We start from the raw sequence: 22,204 nt of genomic DNA, 5'->3' as shown, positions 1-22,204 counted from the left end.
AGACATCACAGTGTTGTCATTAAGAGCAGGGTTTTGAGTAAGACAATGTTTGAACCATGATTTCAAAATCATTGATTTGATATATGCAGTAACTTTTGTGAATCTCAAAAGCATTATACTTAGCATAACAAGCCAGTCTCAAAAGGTGACATAGAGTATGGTTCCATTTATATAATATTCTAGAAATTATAAAATCATGGAGATGGAGAAAAGATAAATGGTTGCCAGGGATAGAGAGGGAGTTACAGTGTTGGACACGACTATAAAAGGTTAGCATGACACAGTTCCTCGTGGCAATGGAAGAGTTGTGTAGCTCAGTTGTGACTGTAGCCATATACATCTACACATGGGTTCAAATGGCCTAAAACCACACACACGCACACACACACACACACGCACACGCACAAATACGTGCGAAAAATGCTAAAAATGGAATAAGGTCTCTAGCCTAGTTACCAGTATTTTATCAATGGCAATTTCCTTGTTTTGATATTTTACTACAGCTATAAAAGATGTCACCATTGGGAGAAGATGGGAGAAGGAGTCACAGAACTCTATGTACTATTTTTGCAATTTCCTTTAAGTCTATACAGATTTTTTTAAGTTAAGAAATATGAGATTTATGAGTCAATTGGAAATTTGAACACTAAATGAATATTTGATAAGTGCTGATATTAAGGAATTATTTTTCGATGTGATAATGGTATCATGGTTATGATTTTTATCTTTTAGAGATTAATAGGAAATATTTGCAGATAATAGGGTGTCTGGGGTTTTCTTCAAAATAATATGGAAAGTGGGGAAGGGGGTGGGAATAGAGCTGAAGAAGGATTGGCCGTGAGTTGCTAAGTGTTCATACCAGATGATGAGTACATGGAGGTAAATTATTCTATTTCTACACATATTTGGAATTTTCCATAATAAAAATAGAATCAACAAAATAGTGACAAACACATTTCAATCTCAATTTTCCCCACATAAGCTTTGTCAAACTGTACTACTTCAGACTAAATGAAAATGTCATCTTCTCAGTTGATCCCATATACCAACTTATTCGCTCACAGAAACCCCTCAATTCTGCTGCCAGTGATTTAATTGTCAAATCTACACGGGAAACCAGGCAGATTTTGTTGGTAGAGCTTCTTAAGTAGTTAATTTCAGAAATGTCTACTGTATGCTAAATAAAATGAACACCATTTTAATTTGTAAATCTATTTTTAAAGATGTCGTTTTATCCCCTTAAAGTATATAATTATTTCTTGAGAGGCAGGTTCAACAATATGATCACTTTGAATCGAGTATCAATGCAGCAAAAGGATATGTACAGCAAGGCTCCAGAGGCTCTACATTTTCATTACTCGGGTTATAAAGACTCTCAGAAAGATGAAAAATATAAATAATTTTTGCAAGCAATATTCAACATTATTCCTTTTCTCTATTCATTAAGACAGTAACAACACATTTGTCTGCCCGTGGCACTGCCTAATTAGTGTCTTATTTAGAAGTCTAGTAATCACTTTAGCATCAAGTAGTTGTGTCTTGAAACATGACCACACATCCTTTGTGCCTGTGCTACTGAAAATAGACAGTGGCAATAGATATCTTTTCAGAAATAATTTGAAAGTTGCCTTTAGCTGAAAAGTTCTGAGTAGAATAGATTTGTGAAATTTTGTGGAGAAATTTTGCTTACCAGATAAATTTTCAAAATTTTTTTGATCTTATTTATTTAACTTTAAATAAAATGATCACTTTACCATCTTTTATATTAATGGCCCATTTTACATTGTGCTTTTTTCAATTCAAAATAAATTTTATCTTCTATTTAATTTTCTTCATTTTAGACTTTAACATTTTGACAATACCTTATGCCTTAAATCATAGGTTCCAAAATCTCTACCTCAAATCACCTAAAGTCTTTGACTAGGTTATTATGGAAAATAAGATGTGAGGGGCCGGCCCGGTGGCGCAGCAGTTAAGTTCACACGTTCCGCTTCTCCGCGGCCCGGGGTTCGCTGCTTCGGATCCCGGGTGCAGACATGGCACCACTTGGCACGCGTCCCACATGGAAAGTAGAGGAAGATGGGTACGATGTTAGCTCAGGGCCAGGCTTCCTCAGCAAAAAGAGGAGGACTGGCAGTAGTTAGCTCAGGGCTAATCTTCCTCAAAATATAAAAAAAAACATAAATAAAAAAAGAAAATAATATGTGAATATACAAATCACTTTACAGTAATTATTTATCTCTTCCATATTTCCTTAATATGGAAGAGGTAAATAATTTCTTACTTTCCACTGGTGATGGCAAATTTTTGTCATATTTCATATTTTGAAAGTTCTTTACTGGACAAAAAGAAATTAAAACAAGACAGAGCAGTTGAAATATGTTGACTTTTCCAAGATAATGTTGTTATTCTTTACCTGCGATCACTGGGTGAAACCTTTTCTCCCTAATTCATTTAACGCCTTTAGTAACATCAAACATCCTTGACTATTGCTTTTACAGAACTCACCTGTACTACTAAATTTGCTTTGTATTTCTTACTGTACATTTGCGGTTTAAATCCCACAGTGATGACAGTTCCTCTAGTGTTAAAAGGAAGAAGTTCTCCAACCTGAGGTTTTACAAAAAACTCAGGATCACTGCCAGGTAGGAAGTATGCAGTGAATGGCTCAGGATGTCTGGAAAAAAATATAAATATCAACCTTTAAATTTTATTATTACTCCATTCTCTTGGTGAGAACTTGATAGAGTTTATATCCGGTTGCATTGGACTACTGTTAAACATTAATGCTTCTATGCAGCTGTGAGTCTGATATTTGTTACTTGATGGAAGGCCTACAGAATAATAGTGAGGAAGCATTTTTAAAATTACTAAAGAGTATAATTCTCCCCAGGGTAACAAAATGGAATCTTAAAGATTTTGTCAATCACATCTTATATTTACAGTCTACAAAGAATAAAATGCTGTCTCTATAAAAATTGGAAGAACTCGATGTCCCAAATGAAAAATCAATCATTTATAAATAAATTCATATCTAAAATGCCTGATCACAAAAGCTATCATAAAGCCTTTGTTTTTACTACTATTCCAATGTGATATTTGCTCACTCTCCTTTAGCTTTCCAATTGCTAAGTCAGGTGAAAGAACTTTAGGTTCATTAAAGATTCAAGTAACTATCTTCATGTCAAAGATTATTATATTTGAGGTGAAGATTGTGAAAGTTGAGGAACTTCTTAGTAGTATAGAGCAGGAGAGAGGCACAGTACATGGGAGGTTGTAGGTGAGGAATTTAAAATCCAACAGACAGGGAAGATGCAGGTAGAAGGTAAAGAACAGTTTCCTAGAACAGATAAAACTGAAATGATACCAAGCATCTTTTCTGACCACAACAGTCTGAAACCAGAAATCAACTACAGGAAGAAAATCAGAAAAGACACAAATATATGAAGATTAAACAAAATGCTACTGGAACAACGATTGGTTCAATGAAGAAATCAAAGAAGAAACCCAAAAATACTTGGAGACAAATGAAAATAAAAATACAACATTCCAAAAATTTATGTGATACAGCAAAAGTGGTTCAAAGAGGGAAGTTTATAGCAATACAGGGTTCCCTCAACAAATAAGAAAAATCTCAAATACACACTCTGACAGTGCACCTAAAGGAACTGGAAAAAGAAGAACAAACAAAGCTGCAAATCAGTAGAAGGAAGGAAATAATAAAAATCAGGGTGGAGATAAATGAAATAGAGACTAAAAAAAAAAAAATAGAAAAAATACCAATGAAACAAAGAGCTAGTTCTTTGAAAAGATAAACAAAATTGACAAATCTTTAGCTAGACTCACCAAAAAAAAAGAGAGAGAAAGCTCAAATAAAATCAGAAATGAAAGACAAGAAATTACAATGGACACCTCAGAAATACAAAAGATTATAAGAGAATACTACAAAAAGCTATACACCAACAAATTGAATAATCTAGAAAAAATGAATAAATTCTTAGATTCATACAACCTTCCAAAACCGAATCAAGAAGAAATAGAGAATTTGAATAGACCAATCCCTGGTAAGGAGATCAAAAGAGTAATCAAAAAACTCCCCAAAATAAAAGTCCAGGACCAGACAGCTTCCCTGGTGAATTCTACCAAACATTCAAAGAAGACTTAATACCTATCCTTCTCAAACTCTTCAAAAAACTGAAGAGGAGGGGAAGCTTCCTAACTCATTCTATGAAGCTAACATTACCCTGATACCAAAACCAGAGAAGGACAACACAAAGAAAGAAAATTCCAGGCCAATATTACTGATGAACATCGATGCAAAATCCTCAACAAAATACTAGCAACTCAAATACAACAATACATTAAAAAGATCATACACCATGATCAGATGTGATTTATTCCAGGGATGCAGGGATGGTTCAACATCTGCAAAACAATCAATGTGATACACCACATTAACAAAATGAAGAATAAAAATGACATGATCATCTCAATAGATGCAGAGAAAGCATTTGACAAGATATAGCATACATTTATGATAAAAACTCTGAATAATCAGTAGCATTTCTATACTCTAACAACGAACTAACAGAAAAAGAACTCAAGAACTCAATCCCATTCACAATCACAACAAAAAGAATAGAATACCTTGGGGTGAATTTAGCCAAGGAAGTGAAAGACCTATACAACGAAAACTACAAGACTTTCCTGAAAGAAATTGATGACGACATAAAGAGATGGAAAGACATTCCATGCACATGGATTGGAAGAATAAACATAGTGAAAATGTCCATACTACCTAAAGCAATCTACAGATTCAATGCTATCCCAATCAGAATCCCAATGATGTTCTTTACAGAAATAGAACAAAGAATCCTAAAATTCATATGGGGCAACAAAAGACCCCGAATTGCTAAAGCAATCCTGAGAAAAAAGAACAAAGCTGCAGGCATCACAATCCCTGACTTCAAAGCATACTACAAAGCTACAGTAGTCAAAACAGCATGGTACTGGCACAAAAACAGGTGCACAGATCAATGGAACAGAATTGAAAGCCCAGAGATAAAACCACACATCTATGGACAGCTAATCTTCAACAAAGGAGCTGAGGGCCTACAATGGAGAAAAGAAAGTCTCTTCAACAAATGGTGCTGGGAAAACTGGACAGCCACATGTAAAAGGATGAAAATTGACCATTCTTTTTCACCATTCACAAAAATAAACTCAAAATGGACCAAAGACCTAAAGATTAGAACTGAAACAATAAGTCTTCTAGAAGAGAATATAGGCAGTACACTCTTTGACATCAGCATCAAAAGAATCTTTTTGTACACCATAACTCCTCAGACGAGGGAAACAATAGAAAGAATAAACAAAGGGGACTTCATCAGTCTAAAGAGCTTCTTCAAGACAAGGGAAAACAGGATTGAAACAAAAAAAACCCCACTAGTTGGGAAAAAATATTTACAAGTTATATATCAAAGGGTTAATCTCCATAATATATAAAGAACGCACACAGCTCAACAACAAAAAAATCAAACAACCCGATCAAAAAATGGCCAGGGGACATGAACAGACATTTCTCCAAAGAAGATATAAGGATGGCAAATAGACACATGAAAAGATGCTCAGCATCACTAATCATCAGGGAAATGCAAATCAAAACTATACTAAGATATCACCTTACACCTGTTAGAATGGCAAAAATAACCAAAACAAAAAGTGACAAATGTTGGAGAGGTTGTGGAGAAAAAGGAACCCTCATACACTGTTGGTGGGAATGCAAACTGGTGCAGCCACTAAGGAAAACAGTATGGAGATTTCTCAAAAAATTAAAAATTGAAATACCATATGACCCAGTCATCCCACTACTGGGTATCTCTCCAAAGAACTTGAAATCAGCAATTCCAAAAGTCCCATGCACCCCTATGTTCATCGCAGCATTATTTGCAATAGCCAAGACGTGGAAGCAACCTAAGTGCCCATCAACTGATGACTGGATAAAGAAGACATGGTATATACATATATATATATATATATATACAATGGAATACTACTCAGCCATAAAAAAGGACAAAATCATCCCATTCACAACAACATGGATGGACCTTGAAGGTATTATGTTAAATGAAATAAGCCACATAGAGAAAGACGAACTCTGTATGACTCCACTCATAGGTGGAAGTTAGCATATAGACAAAGAGAACTGATTGGTGGTTACCAGGGGAAAGCGGGGGTTGGGGGAGGGCACAAAGGTGAAGGGTGCACCTACAACATGACTAACAATAATGTACAACTGAAATTTCACAAGGTTGTAAACTATCATAATCTTAATAAAAAGTTAAAAAAAAACCCTCTGAATAAAATGGGTATAGAAGGAAAGTATCTCAACATAATAAAGGTCATATAGAACAAAGCCACAGCTAATATCATACTCAATGGAGAAAAACTGAAAGCTATCCCTCTAAGAACAGGAACGAGACAAGGATGCCCACTTCAACACTCTTATTTAACATAGTATTGGAACTCCTAACCAGAGCAATCAGGTAAGAAAAAGAAATAAAAGGGATCCAAAATGGAAAGGAAGAAGTGAAACGGTCACTATTTGCAGATAACATGATTTAGTATATATAGAAAACCCTAAAGAATCCACCAAAAAGCTTTTAGAAATAATAAATGAATATGGTAAAGTTGCCGGATACAAAATCAACATAGAAAAATCAGTTGCATTTCTATACACTAACAACAAAGTAGCAGAAAGAGAAATTAAGAATACAATCCCATTTACAATTACAACAAAAAGAATAAAATACCTAGGAATAAATTTAACCAAGGAGGTGAAAGACCTGTACACTGAAAACTATAAACCATTGTTGAAAGAAATAGAAGACACAAAGAAATAGAAAGATATTCCATGCTCTCGGATTGGAAGAATTAACATAGTTAAAATGTCCATACTTCCTAAAGCAATCTTCAGATTCAATGCAATCCCCATCAAAGTTCCAATGACACTTTTCACAGAAATAGAACAAAGAATCCTAAAATTTATATGGAACAAAAGACACTGAATAGCCAAAGGAATCCTGAGAAGAAAGAACAAAGCTGGAGGTCACACTCCCTGATTTCAAAATATACTACAAAGCCATAGTAATCAAAACAGTATTGTACTGGCACAAAAACAGACAGATAAATCAGTGGAACAGAATTGAGAGCCAAGAAATAAACCCACACATGTATGGATAGCTAATTTTCAACAAGGGAACATACAAGAACATACAATGGAGAAAGGAGGGTTTCTTCAATAAATGGTGTTGGGAAAACTGGACAGCCACATGCAAAAGAATGAAAGTAGGCCATTATCTTACACCATACACAGAAATTAACTCAAAGTGGATTAAAGACTTGATTGTAAGACGTGAAACCATGAAACTTATAGAACTTCTAGATGAGACAGTATGCTCATCATCATTGGTCTTAGCAGAATATTTTCAAATACCATGTCTGACCAGGCAAGGGAAACAAAAGAAAAAATAAACAAATGGGACTACATCAAACTAAAAGCCTTCTGCAGAGCAAAGAAGACCATCAACAAAACAAAAAGACAGCCAAACAATTGGCAGAAGATATTTGCAAACCTAATATCTGATAAGACATTAATATCCAAAATATATAAAGAACTCACACATCTCAACAACAAAAAACCTAACAATCCAACTACAAAATAGGCAAAAGATCTGAGCAGACATTTCTCCAAAGAAGATATACAGATGGCAAACAGGCATATGAAAACATGTTCAGCATCACTAATTATTAGGGAAATGCAAACCAAAACTACAACGAGATATCACCTCACACCCATCAGAATGGCTATAATTAACAAGAAAAGAAATAACAAGTGTTGGAGAGGATGTGGAGAGAAGGGAACTCTCATACACTGCTGGTGGGAGTGAAAACTGGTTCAATCTCTATGGAAAACAGTACGGAGCTTCCACAAAAAATTAAGAATAGAACTACCATATGATCCAGCTATTCCACTGCTGCATATTTATCCAAAGAACACAAAAACATGAATGCTTAAAGATATATGCACCCCTATGCTCACTGCAGCATTATTTACAATAGCCAAGACTTGGAAGCAACCTAGGTGCCCATCAAGGGACAAAAGGATAAAGAAGATGTGGTATATATAAACAATGGAATACTACTCAGCCATAAAAAGGATAAATCTGGCCATTTGTGACAACATGGATGGACCTTGAGAGTATTATGCTGAGCAAAATACGTCAGAGGGAGAAAGTCAAATACTGTTTGATCTCATTCATAAACAGGAGGTAAAAACAACAACAGATAAACACATAGAGACAGAGATTGGATTGGTTGTTACCAAAGGGGAAAGGGGGAGGGAGGAGAGCGAAAGGGGCAGGTAGGCACTTGTCTATGGTGATGGCTGGTAATTAGTCTTTGGGTGGTGAACATGATGTAATCTACACAGAAATCTAAATAGAATGATATACACTTGAAGTTTATATAATGTTATAACCCAATGTTACTTCAATAAAAAAAATAAAGTTTCATAATCTACCCCCCAAAATAAATAAATAAATAAACTTAGGTAAATTGCACTTAAAAAAAAAAAAGAGATCCCCAACAATCCCCCACTGCATACTGTGAAGATATAAATGTTTTCCAAAAGATTGTTACTTAGCCTGATAATTTTATAGAAGAATTGCAAAAATATAGTTGCTTTACTCATTTCCTGACCCAAATGAGTTTAGTCCTATGACTACAAAAATAATTTATTAATCGTGTCACTCATATATTAAAACTTCTCTAAATATTATCCATTACTTCAAAGTACAATCTTGTGGTTTAAGCTCTTGTTTGCCACATATACTATAAACCTACTGGAAGTATTTTTTTAAACCATTAACAAAGCTGTTGCTTTAACATAAAGCAATATTTATATCCTTTCCTTTAATGAAGAAAAACAGTAATATCTTTGGATTGTTATGAAAAAGGTAAAGGATATTTCTGGACTCAAGAGTCGAGAATTTTACATCATGGTTCCTCCCTTTTCTTTTTCTTAACTAAGCCCAATGATTACATCTTACGAGGAAACATTAGGGCTCTGGACACCTATCGAACTCCTATCAGCAAATTACATTTCTGCCAGATAAATCGCTTCCCCCCAAAGCATATGTTTTGAAAGTTGATCATTCATGCATTTTGCCATCAAGAGTTGCAATGTCTAGAGATATCACATTTACTGAGAAAGTGTTTAAATGGCCATTTTAAATTTTCCATTAAGGACAATAAGATATTTTATATATATATCTCAGTAAACACTAGTATAGACAATGAAACTCTATATGGAACAGAAAATTAAAATACACAATAAGTGTTACTGTGTTCATAAATCTAATAATACTAGTATGTGTTAATAAATACTAATATGATCCATATATCTATTTAATATTTAATTTTCTAATGCTTGTGATTTCTGAATAGCTGACTAGGTTGATCCTTGAGATGTTTCTCTCTATTCTAATTTCATGAATTTATTCATTTATTCACTATTTATTGAAGTCCTATAAGGTATAAAACACTTTACCAAATGCTGATGTTGTGCTCTAGAATCTCATGCTCTTGAAGAATGAGAGCTAAAAAAAGACATCAAATATTTACTCTAATTCTTGACTACAGAACAGACTTATGAGCACAGAGGAATAGAACAGGTAGGTGTGCAATAACCATTGCATTAATAAATCAGAAATGGTCACCCACCACATTATTCTGCTCTGTCCTTCAGGCATGATAAACGAATAGAATCACAGACACCAGGAGCCCTATGGTCCTCTAGTTAGGTACTTCTGAATAGATGCCAATTCAGCCTTACCTGCTCCCCGTCTCCCCATGGCACTCCAAACTCCAGCAGTTCTAACTACTTGCAGTTCCTTCAGTGGGACTCATTGTCTCGCCCCTCTGGAACTCTGCAACACTATACCCTCCTCCTGGAACTCCTTCACTCCCTTCCTTGCTCTGCCCCACAAATGGTGACTTAACCTTCAAGACTCAGTTTAAAATGTCTGTTGTTTGAAATAATTCATCAAGCATCTATGTAGTGAGTTTGCAAAGATGAATAAAACATGGTCGCATGTGGAACTCACTTTCTATACAGTAAAATATAATCGAAATAAAACACCACCTTTCCACATGCTTATTCCCTAATGATATATAATAATTATAAAGCTCTATCTTCTTTGTATTTGCCTGCAGCAAACAGCATGCCTCTTAGTTGATTTCACACCTAAATTAATATTTATTGAATACTAACTTTGATTCAATCATTTACAGGAGAAAAACATATTAAAATCTCATAATTCTTCAAAATAAATGACCATATTGTAAGTTTCATTATGGTTTTATATTTTAATATTCAGGTAGAGTGCCATTTTGTTCTCTTCCACACAACAGTAATTTTTCTAAGTGAACACTTGCATCATATTGGCCTAACTGGAATATTTATCTTTGGAAATTCTGTTGAATAAATAAGTAATTCTAAATTATTTTTCTAAGGTTGAGGCATTACTAGATATTTAATAAGAGGTAAGAACTAATTCTGAACAAAGTCCAGCACTGGAAATGTAAAGGACACAGGACAAATTTCAAAAAAATAAATTCTATATATTGCCTAAGGAATAACTAAGGAATTATATATATATAACCTGACTAGGAAAATAAGGAAAATGCACTAAAAACCAACAACAGAAACAATTATTGGTTTACACAGTGCTATAGGAGTTTAAGGTTTGAATGGTCAAGTAAGATTATATTGTGATGAGAAGAACAATGAGTAGAATTTAGAAAGTTGGAGAGGAGTTAAGAAGGGCATTTTAGAAGCAGAAAGAAAATGAACACAGGTGAGGAGTAATGGACAAGACAGGCTCTGAGAACAGTGCCTTTTTTTCCTAAGACTGAAGCATAAGATCTGTTTCAGACAGCAGAGAGAGGAAATCTGGAAGGTCAGAGTGGGCTAGGACCGTGAACAGCCTGCATAATTTGGATGCCACCTTGGGTAAGCAACAGGGAACTGTCAAATGCTCTTGCCAAGGAAAGTCACATGTTAATAACATCATTTTAAGGAGATTGGTTTTACTGCAATGTATAAAATGGCATGGAATGAAAGGGACTACATACAGGCAGAGAATCTAATGAGGTAATTTCAATAGCTCAAAATGAAGTGAAAACCATCTGAGCTAGGATGATATTACTGAGATAAAATATGTATAATGATTAAGAGTAGCAAATGTAACAACATTGGGTATAAATGAAAAACACAATTTGGGAGGCTTATTTTCAACTTTTTTTTCTTTTTTTTTGCCAATATGGCATTTGAGGAAATTATTGGTTATGTTGCAATCAGTTGAAACTATTTCACTAGCCCGGAAAAACTTTTTGAATGCATTAAATCAACTTACATGTAAACAAAAATATCTAATAACTTGAAATATCTTTGGAAGTTGTTGAATAAGACTATAACAGACTCAAGATGGCTAAGCGAAACCCAGTCCTATCAAATGTGAGAACTCCAAATATTACAGGGGATTATACATTTAACTGTCCATCATTCATTTTGAACTAAGTCCATAGAATATATTCATGCATGCCCAGTACCTTTGTAAAGTTAGTTTCTATGGTGAATACACAGACTAGCATGAGCCATCATGAAACACAGGCAGGCGACTCATTAGTTTTAGAAATGAAGGAAACCAATAAATTAAGTGCTGCCTTCTCATATTCCACTTCTCAGGTCTTGTGCAGCATAAGTGGGGAATGTGCTTACTATGACCCAGTAACAGGAAACCCTTCTTTCTCCACTCATCAAAGCTTAGCTTTCTGTGTTCAGTAGATAACCTTACTCTCATTAAGAAGGGATCTGACCTACACAGACCCTGTAGTGAAGAAAGTTAGAGTAATTACCATTAGACCCTAGTCAGCACTTTACATATAGAATTTCAGGGAACATTTATATGCAACTATAGTGTATTTAAAATATATTGTACAGGATTCACTTCCAGTTGACTGGGTGAGGTTAACAAATCTTCTCCCCCAAAAGCAACTATAAAGCTGGACAATGACCACGTTAAAAATGACCATTTCAGCATTCTGGAAATTGAGCAAATGTATACAACAGACGGAGAGGTGCTTATTCATGAAAACTACAGAACTTCAAATATGAATAGTGTAAGAAGTCACAGGCAAAAGACTACATATTGGAATTCCAGTTTCCAGATCCACATGGAAGGAGCTTGGAAGTCACCACTCCATTCTAACAAGTGAAAAGCTGAACAGACTGAAAAATCAACAAATCCTCTTGGATCCAAAAGAGAGGGGAAGAAGCAGGGTAAACTGCTGATCTCAAGATTAGACAGAAAGGCAAATACAGGGAGGCACGGCTTACTGGAGCAGAGTCATGAGTGGAAACTGCCACAGGAACCAATATCAAGGTAGGAAAACCTGAACCGTTACTGACGAATTGCTGGAGGCTCAGTGTTGACAAGTCTGGGAGTTAAAAATTCCATAGGACCCAGTCACAGGGAGGCCCCCAAAATATTCTGAAGTTTATCTCCAGTACCTTGAGCATATTCCCACAGTAAATATCAGAGAAAAATTCCTTTGGGCTTCTTGCAGTGAAAGGGGGAAGGGAACCATTTTAAAATACCCCAGAGCACTCTGTTCTTCCTAACAAGGTCTACCCTCAGGGGAAACTAATTAACCAGAGCCTAACCTGCTGAGGTACTATCAGAGCCTAACTGACCTGAGGAAGGGAAATACCCAACTTCAGCCCAATCTAGTCATTCTGTCCCACCTAAGAGGGGAGAAAAAATGAGAAACACTCATGGAGTTCAGTCCAGAGGCAGAGGCTCACTAAAAGAGTGAAAACTAATCATAGGACTATAGAACTCTTCGTCTCTCCACACACCACAACACCATGTTACTAAAAACCTATTTACACCAGTTTTCTTTTACCCAGTATATCAAGTCTGGTGATCAAGAAAAAAATTGCAAGACATACCAAGAGGCAAAAAACACAATTTGAAGAGACAGAGCAAACATCAGAAACAAACATGGCAGGGATGCTGGAATTATTAGAAGGGAAATTTAAAACAATTGAGATTAATATGCTAAAGGACAATGGATAAAGTAGACAGCATGCAAGAACAGATGAGCAATGTAAGCAGAGAGATGCAAATCTTAAGAAAGAACCAAAAAGACATGCTTAAGATAAAAAACACTAACATAAATGAAGACTGCCTTTGATGGGCTTATTAGTAGACTGGACACAGCTGAGGAAAGAATCTCTGAGCTAGAGGATATAGCAATAGAATCCTTGAAAACTGAAAAGCAAAGAGAACAAAGACTTAAAAAAACAGAACAGAATATCCAAGGACTGTGGGACAACTACAAAAGGTGTAACACAGATGTAATGGGAATACCAGAAAGCAAAGGAAGAGAGGAAAGAACAGAAGAAATATTTGAAACAATAATGACTGAGAATTTCCTCAAATTAATGACAGACATCAAATCACAGATGCAGAAAGCTAAGAGAACACAAAGCAAGATAAATGCCAAAAAACCCACTACATCTAGGCATATCATTTTCAAATCACAGAAAATCAAAGATAAAGAAAAAATGTTGAAAGAAGCCAGAGGAAAAAAGAATCTTACATATAGAGGGACAAAGACAAAAACTGCATCTGACTTCTCAGAAACCATGCAAGCAAGAGAATACAGGCATACCTAGGAAATGTTGCAGGTTTAGTTCCATGCCACTGCCATTAAGTGAATATCACAATAAAGCGAGTCATATAAATTTTTTGATTTCCCAGTGCATATAAGTTGTGTTTATACTATACTGTAGTCTACTGAGTGTGCAATAGCATTATGTCTAAAAAAATGATGTACATGCCCTAATTAAAAAAAACTTTATTGCTTAAAAGTCACATTATGGGAAAAGTAGTGCCAATAGACTTGTTCAATGCAGAGTTGCCACAAACCTTCAATTTATAAAAAACACAATATCTGTGAAGCACAGTAAAACAAAGTATACCTGTAAAGCACTTAAAGTTTAGAGAATAAACAAAAAAAACCCCATCAATCTAGAATTCTAAACCCTTTAGAAATGTCCTTCAGAAGTGAAGGAGATATGAAGACTTTCTCAGACAAACAAAAATGGAGAGAATCTGTAACAAGGAGACCTGCCTTGCAAGAAAGGTTGAGTTCTATGGAGAGAAGGAAAATAATATAGGTCAGAAACTTGGATCTACATCAAGAAAGGAAAAGCATGGAAGAAGGAATAAGTGAAGGCAAAATAAAAACTTTATTTTTCTTATTCTTAATTGATCTAACAGATAACAGCTTGTTCAAATAATAACAGCAGTGATATATTCAAGTATTTATGCTTATGTACATATATTGTGTGTGTGTATATATATCTTATGTATACTTATAAATAAGTGAAATAAATTATAGCAGTGAAACAAGGGATGGGAGGAAAGAATTAGGATTGTTTTGTTATTATAAAGTACTCACATTACCTGTGAAGTGTATAGTGTTATTTGAAAGTGGACTTGCACTACTTGTAAACGTATATTGTAAACTCTAGGGCAATCACTAGAAAAAGTAAAAAAGAAATATATGTAAAAAAGGAGAAAAAATGAATCATATAAAATGTTCAATTAAAACCACATAAGGCAGATACAGAATGGAAGACAAAAATAGGTACAAAGAACAAGGGCAACAAATAGAAAATAGGAATGAATATGGAAGATATTAATCCAGCTGTATCAATAATCACTTTGAATGTCAATGGTCTAAAAACACCAATTAAAAGACAGAAATTGTCAGGGTGGATCAAAAAACGTGAACTAACTATATGTTATCTACAAGAAACCCACTTTAAATATAAAGACACATATAGATTAAAAGTAAAGGAATGGAGAAAAATATACCATGCTAACACAATCAAAACAAAGCAGGAGTAACTATATGAATTTCAGACAGAGTAGACTTCAGAGCAAGGAAAGTTATCAGCGATAAAGAAGGGCATCACATAATAATGAAGAGGTCAGTTCTCTAAGAAGGCATAACAATTCTTAACATGTATGCCCCTAACAACAGAGCATCATTACATGAGGCAAAAACTGATAGAACTGCAAGGAGAAATAGAAAAATCCACTATCATAGTTGGAGACTTCAGCACCTGTCTCTCAGTAATACATAGATCCAGCGGGCAGAAAATCAGTAAAGACATAGTTGAACTCAGCAATACCATCAATCAACCGGATATAATTAACATCTATAGACCGCTTCATCCAACAACAGCAGAATTCACACTTTTCTCAAGCTCACATGGAACATTCATCAAGAGAGACCACATTCTGGGCCATAAAACACACCTTAACAAATTTAAAGGAATAGAAATCATACAATGTCTGCTCTCAGACCACAGTGGAATCTAACTAGAAATCAATAACAGAAAGATAACTTGAAAAACTAAAAATATGTGGAAATTAAAGAACACACTTCTAAATAACACATGGGTCAGAGAATAAATCTCAAGAGAAATTAAAAAATATTTTGATCAAAATGAAAAGGAAAACACAACTTACCAAAATTTGTGGAATGCAGTGAAAACAATGCTAGAGGGAAATTTCTAGCACTGAGAGCATATATTAGAAAAGAAGAAAAATTTAAAATCAATAATCTAACTTTCCACCTGAGGAAACTAGAAAAAGAAGAGCAAATTAAACCCAAATTAAACAGAAGAAAATAAACAACAAGAATTAGTGCAGAAATCAATGAAATTGAAAACAGAAAATCAACAGAGAAAATCAATGAAACCATACATATGCTGGTTCTTTGAAAACATCAATAAAACTGGTAAGCCTCTAGCCAGGCAAACTAAGAAAAAAGAGACAGAACACTAATTACTGATATCAGAAACGAAAGAGGGGACATCACTACAGATCCCATGGAAATTAAAAGGATAACAACAGAATACTATGAACAATTCTAGGCCAACAAATTTGATTTCCTGGATGAAATGGACCAATTCATTGAAAGACACAATCTGCCAAAACTCACACAAGAAGAAATAGATGATCTGACTAGGCCTATATCTATAAAAGAAATTGAATCAATAATTAATAACCTTCCCCAAAAGAAAGCAGCAGGTCCAGATGGGTTTACTAGTAAATTCTACCAAAGATTTAAGGAAGAAATTATACCAATTCTCTATAATCTCTTTCAGAGGATATAAGCAGAGGAAATACTTCCTAACTCATTCTATGAGTCTAGCATTACCCTAATAGCAAAACCAGGCAAAGATACTACAAGAAAAGAAAACTAAATACCTATATCTCTCATGAACATAGATGCAAATATCCTTAACAAAGTATTAGCAAACTGAATCCAAAAATATATAAAAAGAATTAATACACCATGCCCAAATGGGATTTATCCCAGCTATGCAAGACTGGTTCAACATTTGAAAATCAATTAATGTAATCCAGCACATCAACAGACTAAAAAAGAAAAATTACACAATCATATAAATAAAGGCAGAAAAAGCATTTGACAAAATCCAACACTCATTAATGATAAAAGTTCTTAATAAACTAGGACTAGAGGGGAACTTCCTCAACCTAATAAAGACAATCTACAAAAATCCTACAGCTAACATCGTACTTAATGGGGAGAAACTCACAACTTTCCCTAAGATCAGGAAGAAGACAAGGGTGTCCCCTCTCACCATTCATTTTCAACATTGTACTGGATAACCTTGGTAATGCAATAAGGCAAGAAAAGAAAATAAAGGTATACAGATTGAGAAGGAAGACATAAATCTGTCTTTATTTCCAGATTACATGATCATCTATGTAGATAATCTCAGAGTCAACAGTAAAACTGGAACTAATAAGTGATCATAGCAAGGTTTTAGGATACAAGATTAATATACAAAAGTCACTTGCTTTCCTATATACCATCAATGAACAAATGAAATTTGGAATTAAAAGGGTAAGACCATTTTCATTAGCAACCCCCAAAATGAAATACTCAGGTATAAATCTAACAATATGTACAAGATCTATATGAGGGAAACTACAAAACTCTGATGAACAAAATCAAATAAAAAATAAATAAATGAAGAGATATTTCATGTTCACAGATAGGAAGACTCAATATTGTCAAGATATCAGTCTTCCCAATTTGATCTATAGATTTATGCAATCCCAATCAAAATCTCAGGTAGTTATTTTATGGATATCAACAAATGGATTCTAAAGTTTATAAGGAGAGGCAAAAGACTCAGAATAGCCAGATCAATACTGAAGGAGAACAACAAAGTTGGAAGACTGACACTCCCTGACTTTAAGACTTACTCTAAAGCTACAGTAATTAAGACAGTGTGGTATTGGTGAAAGAATAGACAAATAAATCAATGGAACATAAAAGAGCCCAGAAATAGACCCATGTAAATATAATCAACTAATCTTTGTCAACGGAGCAAAGGCAATACAATGGAACAACAAATGGTGCTAGAACAACTGGACATCCACATGCAAAAAAAATGAATCTAGATACAGACCTTACACTTTTCACAAAAATTAACTCAAAATGGATCCTAAATCTAAATGTAAAACAGAAAACTTTAAAACCTCTAGAAGATAATATAAGAGAAAACCTAGAAGACCTTGGGTATGGTGATGCTTTATTAGATACAACAGGAAAGACATAATTCGTGAAAGAAATAAGTGATTAGCTGGACTTCATTAAAATTAAAAACTTCTCCTCTGTGAAGGACAATATCAAGGGAATTAGAAGAGAAGCTAGAGACTGGGAGAATACATTTGCAAAATACACATCTGATAAAGGACTGTTATCAAATATATACAAAGAACTCTTAAAACTCAATAGTAAGAAAACAAACAACCGCATTGAAAAATGGGCCAAAGATCTTATCAGATACCTCACCAAAGAAAATATACAGATGGCAAGTAAGCATTTGAAAAGACACATGACATCACATGTCATAGAGAAATGCAAACTAAAACTATAATGAGATACCACTACACTTCTATTAGAATGGCCAAAATCCAGAACACTGGCACCATCAAATGCTGGCAAGGAGGTAGGGCAACAGGAACTCTCATCCATTGTTGGTGGGAGTGCAAAATGGTACAGCCACTTTGGAAGACCGTTTTGCAAATTCTTACAAAACTAAATATATTCTTACCACAGGATCGAGCAATCACGCTGCTTTGTATTTACCCAAAAGAGTTGAAAACATATCCACACTAACACCTGCACCCAGTCGTTTATACCAGCTCTATTCATAATTGCCAAAACTTGGAAGCAACCAAAATTTTCTTCAGTAGGTGAACGGATAAATAAACTGTGGTATATACAGACAGTGGAATATTATTCAATGCTAAAAAGAAATGCACTATAAAGCCATGAAAAGACATGGATAAACCTCAAATGTAAATTACTAAGCAAAAGAAACCAATCTGGAAAGGCTACATACTATATGATTCCAATTATATGACATTCTGGAAAAGGCAAAACTATGGAGACAATAGAAAGATCAGCGGTTGCCAGGGGTGGGGAGAGAGATGAATAGGGAGAGAGCATGGAGGAATTTTAGGGCAGTGAGAACACTTTGTATGATATTATAATGATGGATATATGTCATTATACTTTTGTCCAAACACGTAGAAGGTACAACACTAAGAGTGAACCCTAAGGTAAACTGAGGACTTTGGGTGATTATGATGCGTCAATGTAGATCCATCCTTGTTAAAAAATCTATCATTCTGGTGAATAACGTTGATATTGGGAGAGGCTATGTATGTGTGGGGACAGGAAGTGTATGAAAAATCTCTCTACCTTCTTCTCAATTTTGTTGTAAACCTAAAATTGCTAAAAAAAAAAAAGTTAAAAAAAGACTATATATTGAGTGATTTTATTTATATGCAATATCCAGAAAGGCAAGGTTATAGAGACAGAAAGCAAATCACTGGTTGTCTGAGACTGGGAGAGAGTGCAGGGGATGACTGCAAAGGGGCTTGAGGGAAATTTGGGGGGAGATGGGAAAGTTCTAAACCTGGAATGTGGCTATGATTACAAATTCTATAGATTCTCAAAAAATTAAAGCAATACACACTTACAATGGGTGACTTTTATGGTATGTATGTTATACCTCAAAAAAGCTGTAAAAATATACTTTATGTGTGAGATAGGCAAAAGTATCGTTTTTCAAAAATTTATCTTATTGAGGTCACATTGATTCACAACATTATATAAATTTCAGATGTACATCATTATATTTCGACTTATGTGTAAATTAAATTGTGTTCACCACCAAAAGTCTAGCTTCCATCCATCACTGTACATGGATGGACCTTGAGTGTATTATGTTAAGCGAAAAAAGTATTGTTATCATGTTATCTATGTTATTACAAGTATCACAAAGATATCTATGGTTGAGCAGAATAATAATATAGAAAATGGAGTCAACATAGATTACTCAATCATCTTTGTTTAGTCAAACCACTTGACAATCCAACACCATTAAATTTACTGAAAGACATTCCATCTATCTTTGAAAAAATACAGTAAAATATCCTTTGAAAAGTAAATAGAAATATTATCCTAAATTTTAATAAATAACTATTTACTTTTGCTTCTCATTTTTTGGTCTTCATGTTGTAGAACCTATTTTCCTATTTTTAAATAAAAAACTATGAAATATATAAAGCTTTGATTCATAGAAGCAATACTGCTCTGACTTAACCAGCAAAAGATGACATAATAGAATTTTCTGTCTTAAATTTTCTCAGTTCAGCATAAATTACATTCACAAAACCAGTTACATAATTTTGCTTGATATATTACCTTGTCTGACTTGTCAGCCTGAAGTCAATAGTAGATTCCTTAAATAAACCAACTCCTTCAATATCAATGACATCGTCCACATCAGGCTGAGAAGCAACTAACGTTATGGGAAACTTCCAGATCCCATCTGTTATGCACTCTATTTTCAGTGAAATATGAGACCTTGAATAGAAAAAGAGATTATAAAGGATACCACAGGAAAATTAGCAAAGAGAATATAAGATAGTAGATCGATATCTGAGATGAAAATGTAAGCAATCCCTGTGGTTTCAGTAAAAACACTGGGATTTTTCATTCTTAAAAAAAAAAAGTAGATGACTGTTAACTACATTCAGGAATAATTTTTAGGTCACAGGTTATATTATTCTCCTCATAAGGTAATTATTTTGTAGTACATCTTATCTACTCTCTAGTTATTTACTAAGAACCAGTAGCATATGCAAAATTGACTCCATGAACTTTCTGTACCCAGCATAGAATATCAGAATATTTAAGAATCTAAGGGGAGTTCAGCAAATGGATTCAAGTGTTACACCAATAGGTATTCCATATGGGAATTTTCTGCCCAAAATGAGACACTGTGAGAAAGTTTTTTCAACTCTTTCTTCACACAGAAAAATTATATTTTCTGTGAACACTTGCAAAGCCCCATAAAACTGACAAACTGAAGCTTTTAAGAAATTCAATTGCATTTGACAAAGACCACAAACACCTCACGGGGTAACATATAACTGAGTGGCAGTTGAATTAAAGAGAGTAGAGACGGCTTGCCTGAGCATTTGGCTATGAAGAGTGGAGCCACAGGGAAGTTGCCGGAGTTGAGGACTGGTTACCTGTTTGTTTGCTTGCTTAGCGGGGAAATGACTCAAACATGTGATGGTGTGGTTGCAATATCACATGTCAGGATTGGACAAAGAAATTAAAATCCTCTTATCTAAAACTGTCAGAGAGAACAGTTCTGGAACTCCTATCCTTGTTAGATATGACTATAAAGTTATTCTACCATTTGGGGAACAATTGGAGAATATCTTACCAAATTTGAAAGTTGCACACACTAAATCAGCAATTTCACTATTAGTAATTTCCCCCAGAGATATGCCTCAAAGATTTCAAGAAGTGATGTGTATGAGGATGTTCATTGCTTCATTATTTATGCTATCAAAAAACCGGTACTAAAATTTTAAAAATATTCCTTCAATAGAGTGCCGCTAACAATAAAGTATATTGCATTAAAACAGTGGGATACTAAGCAGGATAATTAGCCCATGGTGACTGATATATCATCTTAAACTTATACCCAAAATGTAAACCCTAAACCTATACCTCTCTCACACTCTCCTGTCTTAGTAAATGAAACTGTATTCCTCTCAGCACTGTTTCAAGAGCGCTAATTCAGTAACTGGTCTTCCCACTTCTACTCTTGCCATCCCACAAGGAGGAGAGGACTTCCACAAGTTTGAGCTATTGTTTTATTTTGGTTTTTCTTATCTAATTCTGTATCTACCTTTCAACCATCTCAAATTCATTTGGAGCAAGAAACAGCAGAAGTAATGAATATGTACCTGTATGCACAAAATAGAATCGTTACACTACATCAGACCATCATAGAGCACTTACAGAATTTTATGAATCCTGTACACAAATTGTCCTAAATCAGTCCCCCCTCCAATTTATCCTTCAGTCATTTCCAATCATTTCTGGCATAAAAGACAAATTTATACGCTCAAGACCCCGTGTGATGGGATCCTGGCCAAACTCTCCAACCTTACTTTCTCCTTTGCTCACTGTGTTAGAGAAACATTGGCCTCCTTACTATTCACTGTTCATACCAAACATTTCCTGGTCCCACAGCCTCTGTTTCAAATACCCTTCCAAGCTCTTCTCATCTGTAAGGTATTCGTTCAGAAATCTCCTGTCCACAGAAGCCTAACTGTCCACCTTGTGTGATGTACATCCTTCATAGCTCTCTATTTCTCCTTATTTATTTCCTTCTTGGAACAATCTAAAATGTTGTCGTTTACTTATACATTTCTCTCTTATCTATTACTCTCACTAGACTATATACTCCAATAGTGCAGGGATTTTGTTTCTTTTGTAGATGCTAAATGATTTTTAACAAATGGACGGACATGTTCAAATGAACAATGTTGAATAGTTCCATTCAGCAGACCAATTCTCTGAGTTAGTGGGAAGCCACTGAGTCAACCTGTTTGTCCCAAAGCCGAGGAAGACTACCCAGTTTCAG

At 34.6% G+C, this 22,204-nt stretch overlaps 1 protein-coding gene across 1 annotated transcript in view; it reads right to left on the bottom strand.

Annotated features, from left to right (window-relative positions):
- Positions 1-22,204, bottom strand: part of CFAP47 (cilia and flagella associated protein 47) — a 422,907-nt gene that overhangs the window by 6,151 nt on the left and 394,552 nt on the right. The window contains exons 62-63 of the mRNA XM_070603391.1: positions 19,960-20,121; positions 2,509-2,677 (exon numbers count right to left, since the gene is read on the bottom strand). Coding sequence (XP_070459492.1) covers positions 2,509-2,677; positions 19,960-20,121 — 331 coding nt within the window. The remainder of the gene's footprint in view (positions 1-2,508; positions 2,678-19,959; positions 20,122-22,204) is intronic.

This window comes from Equus przewalskii, chromosome X (genome assembly GCF_037783145.1).
Source record: "Equus przewalskii isolate Varuska chromosome X, EquPr2, whole genome shotgun sequence".
Taxonomy (NCBI): Eukaryota; Metazoa; Chordata; class Mammalia; order Perissodactyla; family Equidae; genus Equus; species Equus przewalskii.
This window is presented reverse-complemented; position numbering and strand designations above follow the sequence as displayed.